This window comes from Spermophilus citellus (genome assembly GCF_964194105.1).
Source record: "Spermophilus citellus genome assembly, chromosome: 4".
NCBI lineage: Eukaryota > Metazoa > Chordata > Mammalia > Rodentia > Sciuridae > Spermophilus > Spermophilus citellus.
In genome coordinates, this window is record NC_138185.1 from 162181212 (window position 1) to 162198356 (window position 17145).

Sequence of the window (17145 nt, forward strand, 5' to 3'; positions counted from 1 at the left end):
AGAAGTCTTGGGTGGTATCTATCCATCAACATTGTTACTCACTATACTATTGATTCATACAAATAATAGAATCTTGGTTTGCCAAAGTGAGGAGCACTGAACATAGAATTTTCCCTTCACCTCCTGTAAAGCCTTCTTAGAGCTAACTACACAGGGAACTTTATAACTGTGTAATCATTCTGATAAGTAAGAAATTAAGATCCTTTCCAATCTTACATTAAAAAGTCACTTATTTTTTCTAATATCTTAATGTAGCAAGAAGAGCTTATCTGGATCAGAATAAATACCCACCCAAACCAATTAAATATTTAACTTTTATCCTTTAGAGAATACACTTGAGTGTATGCTCACTTTCATACTTAACCTCAGAACCTGTCTTAATTTGATGTGAATGTTCATTGTCAGATGTTTGAATCTGTAAGGATTCTTTATGAAGATACTTTCTAGGCAAATTTCAGTTTAAAAACATCAGTACTCAGGCTAGTAGGGAATTTGTAAATCACTATTATTTGGGAAGCAGAATCTTTTATGAGTGTCCTGTTTACAACCTAAAAATACTATCCCTTTTTGATCCACTACTCTGCCACTGTTTTCTTGCAACATAAGCAAGCATGCCACACAAAACAACAGTGTACCAGTCAGTATTTCCCACTGCTTCCTTGTCATCAGCCTTTTGAGGTCATTTATTATATATGGCTAGAGTCCTTAATGATCCATAGCTCTACCTTTAGGATTTCTTACTACATAAACCAGAAATATGTGTATATAATGTATGCTCTTCATCTTTATCAAATTGAAGACATTATTTTACAGAATTTAGGATATGCAATGTGTGATAAAAGTAGAACAGAAGGGACATTATCTCCTTAGACTCTGAAAGCAGGGCCATAGCTTCTTGGCATGCAGCCTAACCTCCAACAAAATTAAAAGCTCACTGCAGTCTGTTAAGGTCTACAGACTCCCACCACCAAATGTTCCTAAGTAAGCATATTAGTTGCACTAATTCCGTACTGGGAAAGCTGTTCTTTTTGCTTATTATAAGTTGAGGTTTCATTGGAATGGGGCAATTTGAGAAAAGAAATTTTGCTGATGTTTTCCTAAAATTACATTTGTTCAGTAAGTCCTTTGCCACTACTTCAGCTGCCCACTGTTGTTTCTCTACCAAATGCAAAACTCAAAACAGTCATAATATCCCAGTGAGAAGTTACTGCTTCTGGTTCCCATTTAGGCTTGAAGACTAAGCCACCCTTTCTAAAAAATCACATGTCCAAAGTTTATTCAACACTAATGCTTAGGCTTCACCTATGAGTAAGGGGAAAGATTGTTTAACATCAATGTAAGTTATTTACATGTATGCAAGAGAGACTGTCTCATGTTATGAGATAATATAAATTTGCAGAACTACTATGTATTCTTTATATTCTCAAGTGGATCATCTATCTGGTTAAACATTCAATGAAATCTCATATTTACAGCATGGAAAGACCCTGTAATTGTTTGGTCCTAAACTCTAATGAGAGACACAGGGTTGCTTGTGTAGTGAGGAGGTATGTCTGACATTTGTTCCTTCAGTTCTTTTGTGTCTGTTGCCAACTGGAATCCTTCACCATGTTCCACTAGATTGCATATTTTTCTCCAAATATTTTTCCCTTCTGTTAGTCTCTTAGATCAAAACTGAGGTGAGTCATGCTTTTCTCTTTGAGGAGACTTAAACTGGACTGGTATATTAATACCAACTCCAAAAGCTGGACTCTAATTTAGTAGGAATCCAATTTATCTTAAAAATAGCAACCCCTATATTTATCATAAGTTCAAAATAAAAAGATGGTCACTTGTATATATTGTTAAGTCTATATTAATTATCTTAACCAAGTGTGAGACATTTCTTCCTTTCTAGATAAAATGTTTTATTTTTTTCTCCCAATATATATAAAGAAGGTCTATAAAGACTAGCTGGTATATGTGTGCTATAATTATGACTTTTGTAAATATAGTTATATATTGAGATGAGAGAAATATTCTCCTTGTGAAAACTACTTCTATCCTTGACTTTAAAAGAAATAATAGCTTTAAAGTGCATAGCACAAAAGGTTTTAGTATATTCAGAGATATGTGAACCATCACCACAATCAATTCTAGATTGTTTTCATCACATTAATAAGAATATCTATTTAGCTATCATCCTCGTATCCTCTGATTACCTGACCCCCAAACCTAAATAATTATTAGTCTATTTTGCCTATTCTGGACATTTTGTATAAATAGAATGATATGATATTTGACTTTCTTTGAATGACTTCTTTGATTTATAATATTTTCAAAATCCCACCATGTTGTAACATATATCAGCCCTTCATTCTTTTCTCTCTCTTTTTTAATAATTACATTTTAAAGCCCACATTAACCATATTTAAGTATACAGTTCACCCAGATATGGTAGCACACCCCTGTAATCCCAGCAATTTAGGAGACTGAGGCAGGAGAATCACAAATTTGAGGTCAGTTTCAGCAACTTAGCAAAGCCCTAATCAATTTAGCAAGACCCTGTATCAAAATTAAATTTTTTTCAATATAAATTTTTTTTAAATACTGAGTATGTATCTCAGTGGTAAAGCACCTTTGGTTCAATCCCCAGTAACAAACAAAAAGGGATGATGGTGGTAGAGATGCATCTCAGTGCTAGAAGACCTCTGGGTTCAATCCCAAGTGCACCAAAAGGAAAAAAAAAAAAAAGAAAGAAAGAAACAGTACTGTCAATACTGTTAAACATGTAAACATTGTTGTAAGTTACCACATTCTTCTTCTTCTTTCCCCTTCCTCCTCCTTCTCTCCTCTTCTTATTTTTCTTCTTCTTCCCCTTCCCCTTCTTCTTTCCCTCCTTCTCCTCCTCTTCCTCTTCTCCCTCCTCCTGCTTCTCCTTCTTTCTTCTTCTACTCAGAAGCCTGGCACATTCTAAGCTCTACCACTGAGCTTCATCCCTAGTCCTTTTTATTTTTTATTTTGAAACAAATGTGCACTGCTATGCCCAGCAACCACATTCTTTTTACCTTATGTTCTTATGTTGTTGGCTTCTTCAGATATTTCATATAAGTGGAACCACGAAGAATTTGTCTTATTGTGATTAATCAATTTCACTTTGTATGAAGTCCTTGAGGTTTATTCGTATTATAGCATGTGATAGAATTTCTTTCCTTTTTAAGGCTGAATAATTTTAATTTCACCATTGAATGTATATAATACATTCATTTAATGGATAATAAAACAGATACATTTTATTTATCTGTTCATCCATCGATGGACATTTGAGTTGCTTCTATCTCTTGGCTAGTGTGAATATTATGTCTATGAATATGGGTGTACAAATATCCCTTCAAAAAGTTGGGCATGGTGATGTGTGTCTGGTGTCCCAGCACTCCAGAAGTTAAGATAGGAGGATCATTTGAGTTTAGGTGTTCAAAATCAGCTGGGCAACATAGTGAGACACTGCCTCAAAAGAAAAATATCTCTTCAAGGCCCTCCATTGAAATATACCCAGAAGTGGGATTGCTGAATTAAATGGTAGTTATATTTCTGATTTTTTTTTTTTGAGGAACTGCCTTGCTATTTTTTGTAGTGGTTACAACATTTTAAAATCCCACCAATGATGTACATGGGTCCTAATTTCTCTACATTCTCACCAAAATTTGGATTTGTTATTTTCTGTTTTGTTTTGTTGATAGAAGACTCCTAATGGGTGTGAAGTAATATTTCATTGTGGTTTTGATTTTTCATTTCTCTGATAATTATTGTATCTTTTCATATCTTTCTAAACTATTTATACCTCATTTTTTGGTACCAGGGATTGAACTCAGGGGTGCTTAACCACTGAGCCACATCCCCAGCCCTTTTTTGTATTTTATTTCCAGCTAGGGTCTCACTGAGTTGCTAAGTGCCTCACTTTTGCTGAGGTTGGCTTTGAACTTGTGATCCTCTTGCCTCAGCCTCCAAGCCTCTGGAATTACAAGCATGTGCCATGTGCCAGCTATACTTCATCTTTAGGGAAATACATATTCAAATACTTAGACCATTTTCTACTTGGGTTATCTTATTTTTTTTGTTGTTGTGTTATTTCTTGATATACTCCTTTATCAGGGATATAGTATATAATTCTTTCCTCCCAATCCACAGACTGCTCTATTGATGATGTTCTTTGATGAGCAAAATATTTAAGTTTTATATAGTCTCATTTGTCTATTTTTGGTTTTGTCTATGCTTTTTGGTATGATATCTAAGAAATCATTGCCAAATTGTCATAAACTTCTCCCATTTTCTTCTAGGCATTTTATAATGTTAGGACTTATATTTAGGTCTTTATTTTGAGTTAATTTTAATGTATGGTATAATGTGAAAGTCCAGCTTCATTCTTTAACATGTAGGCACCCAGTTTTCCCAATAATATTCCTCAAAGATACCATCTTTTCCCCATTTAGTGGTCTTAATGCCCTTATCAATTTACTTTCTTTCATTTCTTTGATCTGTCTGATTGCTCTGGCTAGAGTTTCAAGAACTATGTTAAATAGAAGTGGTGAAAAAGGTCATCCCTGTCTTGTTCCAGTTTTTAGAGTGAAGGCTTTCAATTGTTCTCCATTTAGAATGATTGGCTTGGGACTTAGCATAGATAGCTTTTATGATGGTGAGATATGTTCCTGTTATCCCTAGTTTTTTTAGTGTTTTGAACATGAACGGGTGCTGTATTTTGTTGAATGCTTTTTCTGCATCTATTGAGATGATCATATGATTTTTATCTTTGAGTCTATTGATGTGATGAATTACATTTATTGATTCCCATATGTTGAACCAACCTTGCATCCCTGGAATGAACCCTATTTGATAGTGGTGTACTATCTTTTTGATATGTTTTTGTATTTAGTTTGCCAGAATTTTATTGAGAATTTTTGCATCTATGTTCATTAGAGATATTGGTCTGAAATTTTTTTTCTTTGATGTTTCTTTGTCTGGTTTTGGAATCGGGGTGATATTGGCCTCATAGAATGTGTTTGGAAGTGTTCTCTTTTTCTCTATTTCATGAAATAGTTTGAAAAGTAGTGGTGTTAGTTCTTCTTTAAAGGTCTTGTAGAACTCAGCTTTGTATCCATCCTGGGCTTTTCTTGGTTGGTAGGCTTCTGATGGCATCCTAATTTTCCTTGCTTGAAATTGATCTGTTTAAATTGTGTATATCATCTGATTTAGTTTGGGCATATCATATGCCTCTAGAAATTAGCTGGTGCCTTCAGTATTTTCTATTTTATTGGAATACAAATTTTCAAAATAATTTTTAATTATCTTCTGTATTTCTGTAGTGTCCATCATGATATTTTCTTTTTCATCATGGATATTAGTAATCTGAGTTTTCTCTCTCCTTCTCTTCATTAGCATGGCTAGTGGTTTATCAATTTTATTTATTTTTTCAAAGAACCAACTTTTGTTTTGTCAATTTTTTCAATTTTTTTTTCATTTCAATTTCATTGATTTCAGTTCTGATTTTAACAAAGGTGCCAAAAACACATATTGGAGAAAAGATAGCCTCTTCAACAAATGGTGCTAGGAAAACTGGAAATCCACATGTAACAAAATGAAATTAAACCTCTATCTCTCACCATGCACAAACTCAACTCAAAGTGGATCAAGGACCTAGGAATTAAACCAGAGACCTTGTGCCTAATGGAAGAAAAAGTAGATCCAAATCTCCATCATGTCATATTTTTTAAAAATATTTTTTAGTTGTAGATGGACACAATACCTTTATTTATTTATTTATGTGGTGCTAAGGATCGAACCCAGTACCTCACACATGCCAGGTGAGCGCTCTACCACTGAGCCACAACCCCAGCCCCCTCTATCATGTCAGATTAGGCCCCAACTTCCTTAATAAGACTCCTATAGCACAAGAAATAAATCAATAAATGGGATGGATTTAAACTAAAAAGCTTCTTCACAGCAAAAGAAACAATCAGTGAGGTGAATAGAGAGCCTACAGAATGGGAGCAAATATTTACCACAAGCACATCAGATAGAAGACTAATCCCTAGGATATATAAAGCACTCAAAAACCCTAACATCAAAAAAAAAAAAAAGAACCCAGTCAATAAATGGGCCAAGCAACTAAACAGACAATTCTCAGAAAAGGATATACAATCAATCAACAAATATATGAAAAAATGTTCAACATCTCTAGCAATTAGAGAAATGCAAACCAAAACTACTCTAAGATTTTATCTCACTCCAGTCAAAATGGCAGCTATCAAGAATACAAACAATAATAAGTGTTGGCGATGATGTGGGGAAAAAGCACATTCATACATTGCTGGTGGGACTGCAAATTGGTGCAACCAATAATGGAAAGCAGTATGGAGATTCTCTGGAAAACTGGGAATAGAATCACCATTTGACCCAGCTATCCCACTCCTCAGTTAATACCAAAAGGATTTAAAAACAGTATACTACAGGGGCATAGCCACATCAATGTTTATAGCAGCACAATCCACAAGAGTTAAATTGTGGATCCAAACCAGATGCCCTTCAGTAGATAAATGGATAGAGAAACTTTGGTATATATACACAATGGAATATTACTCAGCATTAAAAGAGAATGAAATCGTGGCATTTGCAGGTAAATTGATGGAGTTGGAGAATATATGCTAAGTAAAGTAAGCCAATCCCAAAAAACCAAAGGCCAGATGTTGTCTTTGGTATGAGGATGCTGACTCATAATGGCGATACAGGGGGAGCATAGGAGGAATCGATGAACTTTAGATAGGGCAAAGGGGAGGGGAGGGAAATGGAGTGGGGATGGGGGTAAGAAAGACGGTAGAATGGGTTATACACCATCACCCTAAGTACATGTATGAAGACACAAATGAAGTGAAAATACTTTGTATACAACCAGTGACTTGAAAAATTGTGCTCTCTATATATAATATGAAATGAATTGCATTCTGCCATCATATATAACAAATTAGAATAAATAAATAATTTAAAAGATTCACTGTTTGAATGAAGTCTTGAAAATGCATTGTTCCTTTGGTTAGCAAAAAGTAAAATGATAATACAGATTTAGGGAAGTCAGGATCATAGGTCTGGAGATCAGGAAGCACTATACGGGGGTGGGGGGGAATCCAGATGGGGAATAATGAGAGTAAAGGTGAGGTAGCAAGAGATCCTTTCCTATTTTTATTCTCTTTGGTAAAGTTGGTTATGTTTTATTGCTAAGAACTTCTTCTCCACTTGTCTGATATTTTTCATGAGACATAACCATTAATATACTCAGTGATTGAACAAACCTTTACTGTATATCTTTTGTGCACAAAGCACTGTGTTGGTACTAGTATACAAAGATGAGTATACGCTATGACAATAAGAAGTTGATAGCCTGATGGAGAAGTCAGAGAAGTTCCACAGATAACCATAATGCAATGTGAAAAGTATATAATAACATGGATACAAATATTATCAAAACATTAAGAATAAATGCAGTCCCTCTGAAACATTCTCTACCTTGTCACGAAAGAAATTCCTAAGTCAGATCTCATTATTTGTTAAGAGACTTATACTCTGCTGGTAAGTTAAATTGAAGTCATTACTGTTAATTATCTGTTTTAAAGTCCCTTCTTAGATTCTTGGTTTTACAAGATTGTTTGAACTCCTTTATCCTGTTTTATTTGTCTAAAATGCCCCCCTCTTCTACCTGGTGCTTTTTACTCTCTAAATTTTAGCTCAGGTTTTATTTCATCTAGGAAAATTTTCTAAATGTTCCACAGATTCTTGGTTGATAGTTTTCTGTATGTCTCTGTATCACCCTGTACTTATCTCTGTGATTGCCCATATTATCCTATCTTATAATCTTCTGCATATTTCTCCTTTTCTTCTTTCTCACATGTACTATACACATAAATTCTTTGAGGACATCAGCTAAGTCCTACTGGTGTTTTTATCCTTAGTGTTTAGCACATAGTAGATCCCAGCATTTGATGAATGAGTAAATAAATTAGTCAATGAATTAATTTGCCCTGGTAAAAGAAAGAAAACCAGTGAGGCATCATATGATCTGACCTTTGAAAGATGTATGAGATTTGCCAGTAGGAGGAAAGGGGAAAGAAAAAAAAACACTCCTGTATAAAGCAACATTATCTGCAAAGGCACAGAAATGAGAAAAAAAAAACAGCATGTGGAAGATATGACAAATTGCTGGTCCAGGAATGTAGATCAGTGGTAGAGCACTTGCCTAGAATGCATGAAGCTCTGGGTTTGATTCCCAGCACCCCCCCAAAAAAAAAAAAAGACAAATCACACTTTATTAGAAACTAGACATTTGTCACAAAAAAAAAAAGCTTGATGCTTGTCAAAAAAAAAGCTCATTTCCCACATTATGATAGATGACTCTTCAACTAACACTGAAGAATTCTTAGTGATATGATATGATTATTATTTTATAGCCTAATGTAGTTTCAGTGGCATTTAAATAACTCTGTTATTACAAAGTTATTATTTGAGCATCCTGAGAAATCTGAGGGATATTTTATGATGTTTGTGTGTTTGTTAGGATGGGGGTGGGGAGCAATTATTATTGCAAACTACCAGAACAAAGTTTTTTGTTCTGAATTTTTGGGGGTTTTGATCTCCTTAGCCATCTATGGCTGTACTTTCCAGATCCTAGGATCCAGAAGTTGTACAGAGACATTTTAAATTTTTTACTCTCATTCATAGCAAATAGTATTATTGTATATGTAAATATAAATCAAAAAAATATTGCAAACTACCAGAACAAACTATACTTTAGTTTCCAGAATCAAATTTTATCCAATTATGATTGAGTAGGTTCTGTATCATAAAAGGCCTCCTTAGTGGAATTGCACAATAAAATATATGAATAACTTGGGAATTAAAAGAAAAATCAAGCCAGCAGATAATCTTTTCTCAGTGATACCTTAATCAACTTCCTTCCACTTCCATGTGTTCCAAATGTGCAAAAGCAGCAGATAATCATCATTTCTGTCCTCAGAGTATTGTGTTATTTCATTTGTTTACTATGAGATCTACAGTTATCTATATCAGTAGTCTTTCAAATTTAGCATACTAAGTGGGCAGCCCCTATCTTCTTGGAATGTGAATATTAAAAGAGTCATACTGATGAAAATGTGGGGAAAATATATACTCATACATTGTTATTGGGACTACAAATTAGTACAACCACTTTGGAAAGTAGTATGGAGATTCCTCAAAAGAATAGGAATAGAATCACCATATGGCCCAGCTGTCCCACTCCTGGGTATTTATAAGGTGAGACAAGCACATCAACATTTATAACAGCACATTTATAACAGCCAGGTTAAGGAACTAACCCAGGTGCCCATCAACAGATGAATGAATAAAGAAAATGTAGTTTAAATATACAATAGAGTTTTACTCACCATAAAGGAAAATAAAATTATGGCGAATGGATAGCACTGGAGACTCTCATGCTAAGTGAAATTAACCAGACTCAGAAAGTCAAAGGTAAAATGTTTTTATCTCAATGTGAAAGCTAGAACAAAGTAAGGGTAAAAGGGGTGAGGGGGCCAAATCTCACAAAAATGGAATATCAGTGGAGTAGAGGAATGAAATTGAAAGGGAGGAGAAGGGTTGAGGAAAGGGAAAAAATACAGAATTAATTTGACAAAATTACACTGTATACCTATACAAATATACTACAGTGGATTCCACCTTTGTATGCATTTATAAAGCACCAATTTAAAAAAAATAAAAATAGAAGGAAAACCAGTAGGGAAAGGAATAAGGGGAATGAAAGAAATCACTGGGGTCTGAAATGGAGCAAGTTAAATTCCATGCATATATGATTATTTTTAAGTTAATCCCATTACTATGTATAATTTAGCCATATATGACCTTGAGTAAATAACCTACTGTTATTTAAACCTCATATGTAAAGTAAATGTAATGCTTTACTAGATTTTTGTGGGATTAAATAATATTTTGTATGTGATGTTACTTATTAATTTATAAAATGTTAATAAATGTTTACTAACAGGGCTGGTTGCCAGGAAAATAGCCCTTGTACTATTTTTAATTATTAACCACTAGTAGGGAACTATTCAGAAATCCCAGCAAACTCACTCTCTTAGAATCTGAGCTAGTATAGAGCTTACATTTTTTTAAAAAATTTTTTTGTAGTTGTAGATGGAAAGCATGCCTTTATTTTATTTTAATTAATTAATTTAGTTAGTTTGTTAGTTATTTTGTGCTGGGGATTGAACCCAGGACCTTGTGCATGTGAGGCAAGCACTCTACCAACTGAGCTTATATCTCCATCCCTAGAGCTTAATCATGATCTTAGACAAATGTCCTAATGCTTACTACCAGGGACTACCTTATAGCCTCTGATCTATTTAGGAGTTAATATTGTATATGTGAATATAAATCAGACCACCACTTCCCTGTCTTACATGGTCCAAAGATCCAGAATAACTTCAATCTTCTAGGAATATCTAAAGCTCAGATCCATCAAGAAGCACTCCCTACCAATTTAGGTATCATTTCTCTAACAGGAAAGAGTCAGTAATACGATTTGCTATAAATCAGAGTACAAAATTTAAAATGTCTCTGTACAACTTCTGGATCCTAGGATCTGGAAAGTACAGCCATAGATAGCTAAGAAGATCAAAACCCCCCAAAATACAGCTTCACTTATTTAGCTGTGGAAACAATGAAATTTTGTCAATTACAGAAAAACTTCATGTAAATCCAATCCTATATTACTTCTTGTCTTGATTTTTTTTTGCTTCCTCTTCTTCTATCTTCTACTTATTTTTATTCTTCTACTTTTAAACTAATAATAAAGATACCTTCTGAGGAATTGGTTATGACTCTATCAAAATATTTTCTACAACATAGATTACTAGTACACTTTTTTTTTTTTTTTTTGGTGCTGGGAATTGAACCCAGGGCCTTGTGCATGTAAGGCAAGCACTCTACCAGCTGAGCTATATCCCCATCCCCTAATGCATTTTAACTGTCACTAAATCATTTAGGTTAATGAAGTCAAAATCAAATGCTAAAATTCAAATGGAATGACTGGGAAACTCCTTCCTATTTTTAATTTTTTCTGTTTAATAATGAAAACCATTATGAATATAAAAATGACTTGTGTTTATTGTAGAAAAATTCGAAATTTTCATAAGACGATAGCAAAGTGAATAAAAATTATCATAAATTATTCCAACATTCTGAAATAACAAGTGCTTTGCATTTTTCTGCATGTCCTTTTTGTCTTGTCCATTGATACTTACATATATATATATACACACACATACATCTTTTTTTATTGGTTGTTCAAAACATTACAAAGCTCTTGACATATTATCTTTCATACATTTGATTCAAGTGAGTTATGAACTCCCATTTTTACCCCAAATACACATTGCAGAATCACATCAGTTACACATTCACATTTTTACATAATGCCATATTAGTGACTGTTGTATTCTGCTGCCTTTCCTATCCCCTACTATCCCCCCTCCCCTCCCCTCCCATCTTTCCTCTCTACCTCATCTGCTGTTGTTCAGTTCTCTCCCTTGTTCCCCCCCCTTTCCCCTCACAACCTCTTGTATGTGATTTTGTATAACATTGAGGGTTTCCCTCCGTTTCCATGCAATTTCCCTTCTCTCTCCCTTTCCCTCCCACCACTCGTCTCTGTTTAATGTTAATCTTTTCCTCATGCTCTTCCTCCCTGCTCAGTTCTTAGTTGCTCTCCTTAAATCAAAGAAGACATTTGGCATTTGATTTTTAAGGATTGGCTAGCTTCACTTAGCATAATCTGCACTAATGCCATCCATTTCCTGCAAATTCCATGATTTTGTCATTTTTAGTGCTGCGTAATACTCCATTGTGTATAAATGCCACATTTTTTTTATCCATTCATCTATTGAAGGGCATCTAGGTTGGTTCCACAGTCTAGCTATTGTGAATTGTGCTGCTATGATCATTGATGTGGCAGTATCCCTGTAGTATCCCTCTTTTAAGGTCTTTAGGGAATAGTCCTAGAAGGGCAATAGCTGGGTCAAATGGTGGTTCCATTCTCAGCTTTCCCAGGAATCTCCATCCAAATTGGCCGCACCAATTTGCAATCCCACCAGCAGTGTACAAGTGTACCCTTTTCCCCACATCCCCGCCAACACTTATTGTTGTTTGACTTCATAATGGCTGCCAATCTTACTGGAGTGAGATGATATCTTAGGGTGGTTTTGATTTGCATTTCTCTGATTGCTAGAGATGGTGAGCATTTTTTCATGTACTTGTTGATTGATTATATGTCCTCCTCTGAGAAGTGTCTGTTCAGGTCCTTGGCCCATTTGTTGATTGGGTTATTTGTTATCTTATTGTTTAATTTTTTGAGTTCTTTGTATATTCTGGAAATTAGGGCTCTATCTGAAGTGTGAGGAGTAAAAATTTGTTCCAAGGATGTAGGCTCCCTATTTACTTCTCTTATTGTTTCTCTTGCTGAGAAAAAACTTTTTAGTTTAAGTAAGTCCCATTTGTTTATTCTTGTTGTTAACTCTTGGGCTATGGGCGTCCTATTAAGGAATTTGGAGCCCGACCCCACAATATGTAGATCCCTTTGTGTTCAAAACACTAGAAAAACTAGGGATAACAGGAACTTACCTCAACATTGTAAAAGCTATATATGCTAAGCCTCAGGCTAGCATCATCCTAAATGGAGAAAAACTGAAGGCATTCCCTCTAAAATCTGGAACAAGACAGGGATGCCCTCTCTCACCACTTCTATTCAATTTAGTTCTTGAAATACTAGCCAGAGCAATTAGACAGACAAAAGAAATTAAAGGCATAAAAATAGGAAAAGAAGAACTTAAATTATCACTATTTGCTGACAACATGATTCTATACCTAGAAGATCCAAAAGGGTCTACAAAGAAACTACTAGAACTAATAAATGAATTCAGCAAAGTGGCAGGATATAAAATCAACACGCATAAATCAAAGGCATTCCTGTGTATCAGGAACAAAACTTCTGAAATGGAAATGAGGAAAACCACCCCATTCACAATATCCTCAAAAAAAATAAAATACTTGGGAATCAACCTAACAAAAGAGGTGAAAGATTTATACAATGAAAACTACAGAACCCTAAAGAGAGAAGTAGAAGAAGATCTTAGAAGATGGAAAAATATACCCTGTTCATGGATAGGCAGAACTAATATCATCAACATGGTGATATTACCCAAAGTTCTCTACAGGTTCAATGCAATGCCAATCGAAATCCCAAAGGCATTTCTTGTAGAAATAGATAAAGCCAATCATGAAATTCATATGGAAAAACAAAAGACCCAGAATAGCAAAAGCAATTCTAAGCAGGAAGTGTGAATCTGGAGGTATAGTGATACCAGATTTCAAACTGTACTACAGAGCAATAGTAACAAAAACAGCATGGTACTGGTACCAAAACAGGCAGGTGGACCAATGGTACAGAATAGAGGACACAAAGACCAATCCACAAAATTACAACTTTCTTATATTTGATAAAGGGGCTAAAAGCATGCAATGGAGGAAGGATAGCATCTTCAACAAATGGTGCTGGGAAAACTGGAAATCCATATGCAACAAAATGAAGCTGAACCCCTTTCTCTCGCCATGCACAAAAGTTAACTTAAAATGGATCAAAGAGCTTGATATCAAATCAGAGACTCTGCGCCTGATAGAAGAAAAAGTTGGCTCCAATATACATACATCTTAATGTAGTTAAGATTATATATTAAATGTTCAATTGTGCATTTTTTAAATATACATTTTAAGAGTTTTATTTTGTCCATGAATATTCTTTGTAAGTATTATTTTAGGCAGCATAATATTTAATCATAAAGATAGACCTTTTTTAAATAACTATATTATTGCACTTTTGATTTCCATTTTTGAACTAATGTAAACAACTCTGAAATAAATGTGTATCACAGAAAGATCTCCCATGTTCTTGGATAGGCAGACTTAATATTATCAGAACAGCCATGCTACCAAGAGCGCTATATAGATTTAATGCAATTCCTAATAAAATTCCAATAGCATCCTTTATAGAAGTAGAAAAGGCAATCATGAAATTCATTTGGAAAAATAAGAGGCCCAGAATAGCCAAAGCAATCCTTAGTGAGAAAAGTGAAGCAGGAGACAACAATACCAGACCTGAAATTACACCACAGGCTACAGTAACAAAAATAGCATGGTATTGGCATAAAAACAGACATGAAGACCAATGGAACAGAAGAGAAGACACAGAGCCATACCCACATAAATACAGTAACCTCATACTAGACAAAGGCACCAAAAACATACATTGGAGAAAAGATAGCCTTTTTAACAAATGATGCTGGGAAAAGTGGAAATCCATACATAATAGAATGAAATTTAACCTCTATCTCTCACCCTACACAAAACTCAACTCAAAGTGTATCAAAGACCAAAAGCCCTGTAGAAGGCTTTTGTTTGCTTAGGAACCACCTTCCTCAACAAGACTCCTAAAGTACAACAAGTAAAAACAAGAATCAATAAATTGAATGTCATCAAACTAAAAAGTTTCTTCACAGCAAAAGAAACAAGAGCATGAAGAGAGAGCCTACAGAATAGGAGAAAATCTTTGCCACCTACACCTCCGAACATTAATCTCCAGGATATATAAAGAATTCAAAGAATTTAACACCAAAAAAACAAATAACCCAAACAATAGATGGTCACCAAAACTAAGCAGACACTTTACAGAAGAAAAACTATGTGAATAATATATGAAAAATTGTTCAACATCTCTAGCAATTGGAAAAATGCAAATTAAAACTGCACTGAGATTCCATTTCACTATAGTCAGAATGACAGTTATCAAGAATACAAGTAACAACACATGTTTGAGGATGTGGGGGAGAAGGTATACTCATATTGCTTGTGGAACTGCAAATTAGTGCAACCACTCTAGAAAGCAGGAGATTCCTCAGAAAACTTGGAATGGAACCACCATTTGATCCAGCTATCCACTCCTAGGTTTATACCTAAAGGACTAAAAATCAGCATACTACAATGATCTAGCCACATCAATGTTTATAGCAACTCAATTCACAGTAGAACCAACCTAGGTGTCCTTTGACAGATGAATAAATAAAGAAAATGTGTTATATATACACATGGGCATATTACTCGGCCATAAAAAAAAAAGAATAACTTTCTGACTTTTGCTGGTAAATTGCTGGATCTGGGGACTATCATGCTAAGTGAAATAAGCCAATCCCTAAAAAACAAAGTTCAGATTTTTCTCTGATATGTGGAGACTAACCAAAATAAGTGGGGGAGGGTGTGAATTAAAAGGTAATTGGTTTAGACAAAGAGGAATGAAGGAAAGGGAGGGAGATAAGAATAGGAAAGACACTGGAAGGAATCTGATTTAATTTTCCTGTGTACATATATAAATACACCACAGTGAATCTCCACATCATATACAACCACAAGACTGGGATACCTGATTAGAATAAGATGTACTCCATATTTGTTTAAATTCATCAGAATATACTCTACTGTCATGTATACCTAAAAAATAATAATAATAAAAATTAAAAAATTAAAAATAAATGTGCAACAAAATCTATTTTCTGAGGGTAGATTTCTAGAAGGGAAATTACTGAATCAGTGGATATGAAAATGTTGAAGATTTGGCTTTATTTTTAAAGAACATCGTATTTGGGTTGTTAAAGAAATAATGACACATCATCTGAGCACATCTTTGTTGATTGTATAGCAACCCACATTCATATAATCTCTGCAAAATTACTATGGTTAACTGAACATAATCTTTTATTTTAAGTACTAGGATGCACCTTTTCTTTCTGTCTCCTATTCCCTAGGACTGAAATCAGGAAATCTGACTGAGCCCATCATAAGTGGTGTCAGACAAGTATTCACCCCATCTTGTTTAAGACTGCTTGCTCACCCCATTGTTAACAATATTCATATTTCCTTTTTTTCTATCAGATGGAATGGGGCGAGTCCTTGCTCAAGATGTATATGCAAAAGACAACCTACCCCCCTTCCCAGCATCGGTAAAAGATGGCTATGCTGTCCGAGGTAAATGTTTTTGTTTACTTGAGTTCATCATATTCATGCTGTATTTTTTTTTCTTTTAATTTTTTTTTGTCTCAGCCCAGGCACCCAATTACTGTTATGTGTATTTCCCCTGAGATTGTTAAAATAACTTAAATTCACAGATAATCATGCTTTTCTACAATTATAAATTTCATGGCACAATCATAATTAAAATTTTCAATGAAAATATGATAGTTAAAAGACAACTCTTAACACAAATAATATATAATGATCAAATAAAAACACAGTTACTATAATTTATTTATTGACCCCTACACATGCCAGACAGAAATTAGTCTTTGTCTAGTGTTCTAAATATTCTCTGTTGAAAATATCTATACAGTCTCAGGAAAGTGAGCCAATTCTCAACATAGGCATTAAGTGAGACAGTCTGTTCTCTTGCTTCAAACTCAAACATTAGTAAGGGGCTTCATGTAAAGCAAGTATGAGGGAAACCTTTCTCTGAAAGATGCCATATTTCAAAGCTCTGGAGCCCCAGATGGTACTAGCAGCCATGCCCTCAGTGTTGCCTGAGATTGCATAAAGCTTAAAAGCAAAAACTAAATAGCACATGCCTACCCAAAATCCAATCTAAGAACCCAAAATGAAAATAAACTAAATTGCTTAGAAACTATTATTGGATTTTTTGTTTTTGTTTTGTTTTTCTATGTACAGCATGATATTTTGAAATATGTATACATTGTACAGTGGTTCAATTGAGCTAATCAACATATGCATTACCTTATTATTTGTGATAAAAACACTTAAAATCTACTCAGCAACTTCAAAATAACAATACATCATTATTACATTATTAATTATTGATTCAAGGCTTATAACAAAGAAAACTAAAAAATTTCTTACTTTATCAGCATTGTTTAAAAGTCCAATCATTTATTTATTTTTAACTAAAATATAAAAAGTATACATATTGTTGGAGTACCATGTAATGTTTCAGTACATGTATATATTTTATAATACTTC

The 17145-nt window shown here is 34.2% G+C and overlaps 1 protein-coding gene across 4 annotated transcripts in view; it reads left to right on the forward strand.

The window, feature by feature from the left end:
* Positions 1 to 17145, forward strand: part of GPHN (gephyrin) — a 612413-nt gene that overhangs the window by 498597 nt on the left and 96671 nt on the right. For all 4 annotated transcript variants that reach the window (XM_081290454.1, XM_081290455.1, XM_081290456.1 and 1 more), the window contains one exon: positions 16051 to 16143. In XM_081290454.1, the coding sequence (XP_081146580.1) occupies positions 16051 to 16143 (93 nt within the window). The remainder of the gene's footprint in view (positions 1 to 16050; positions 16144 to 17145) is intronic.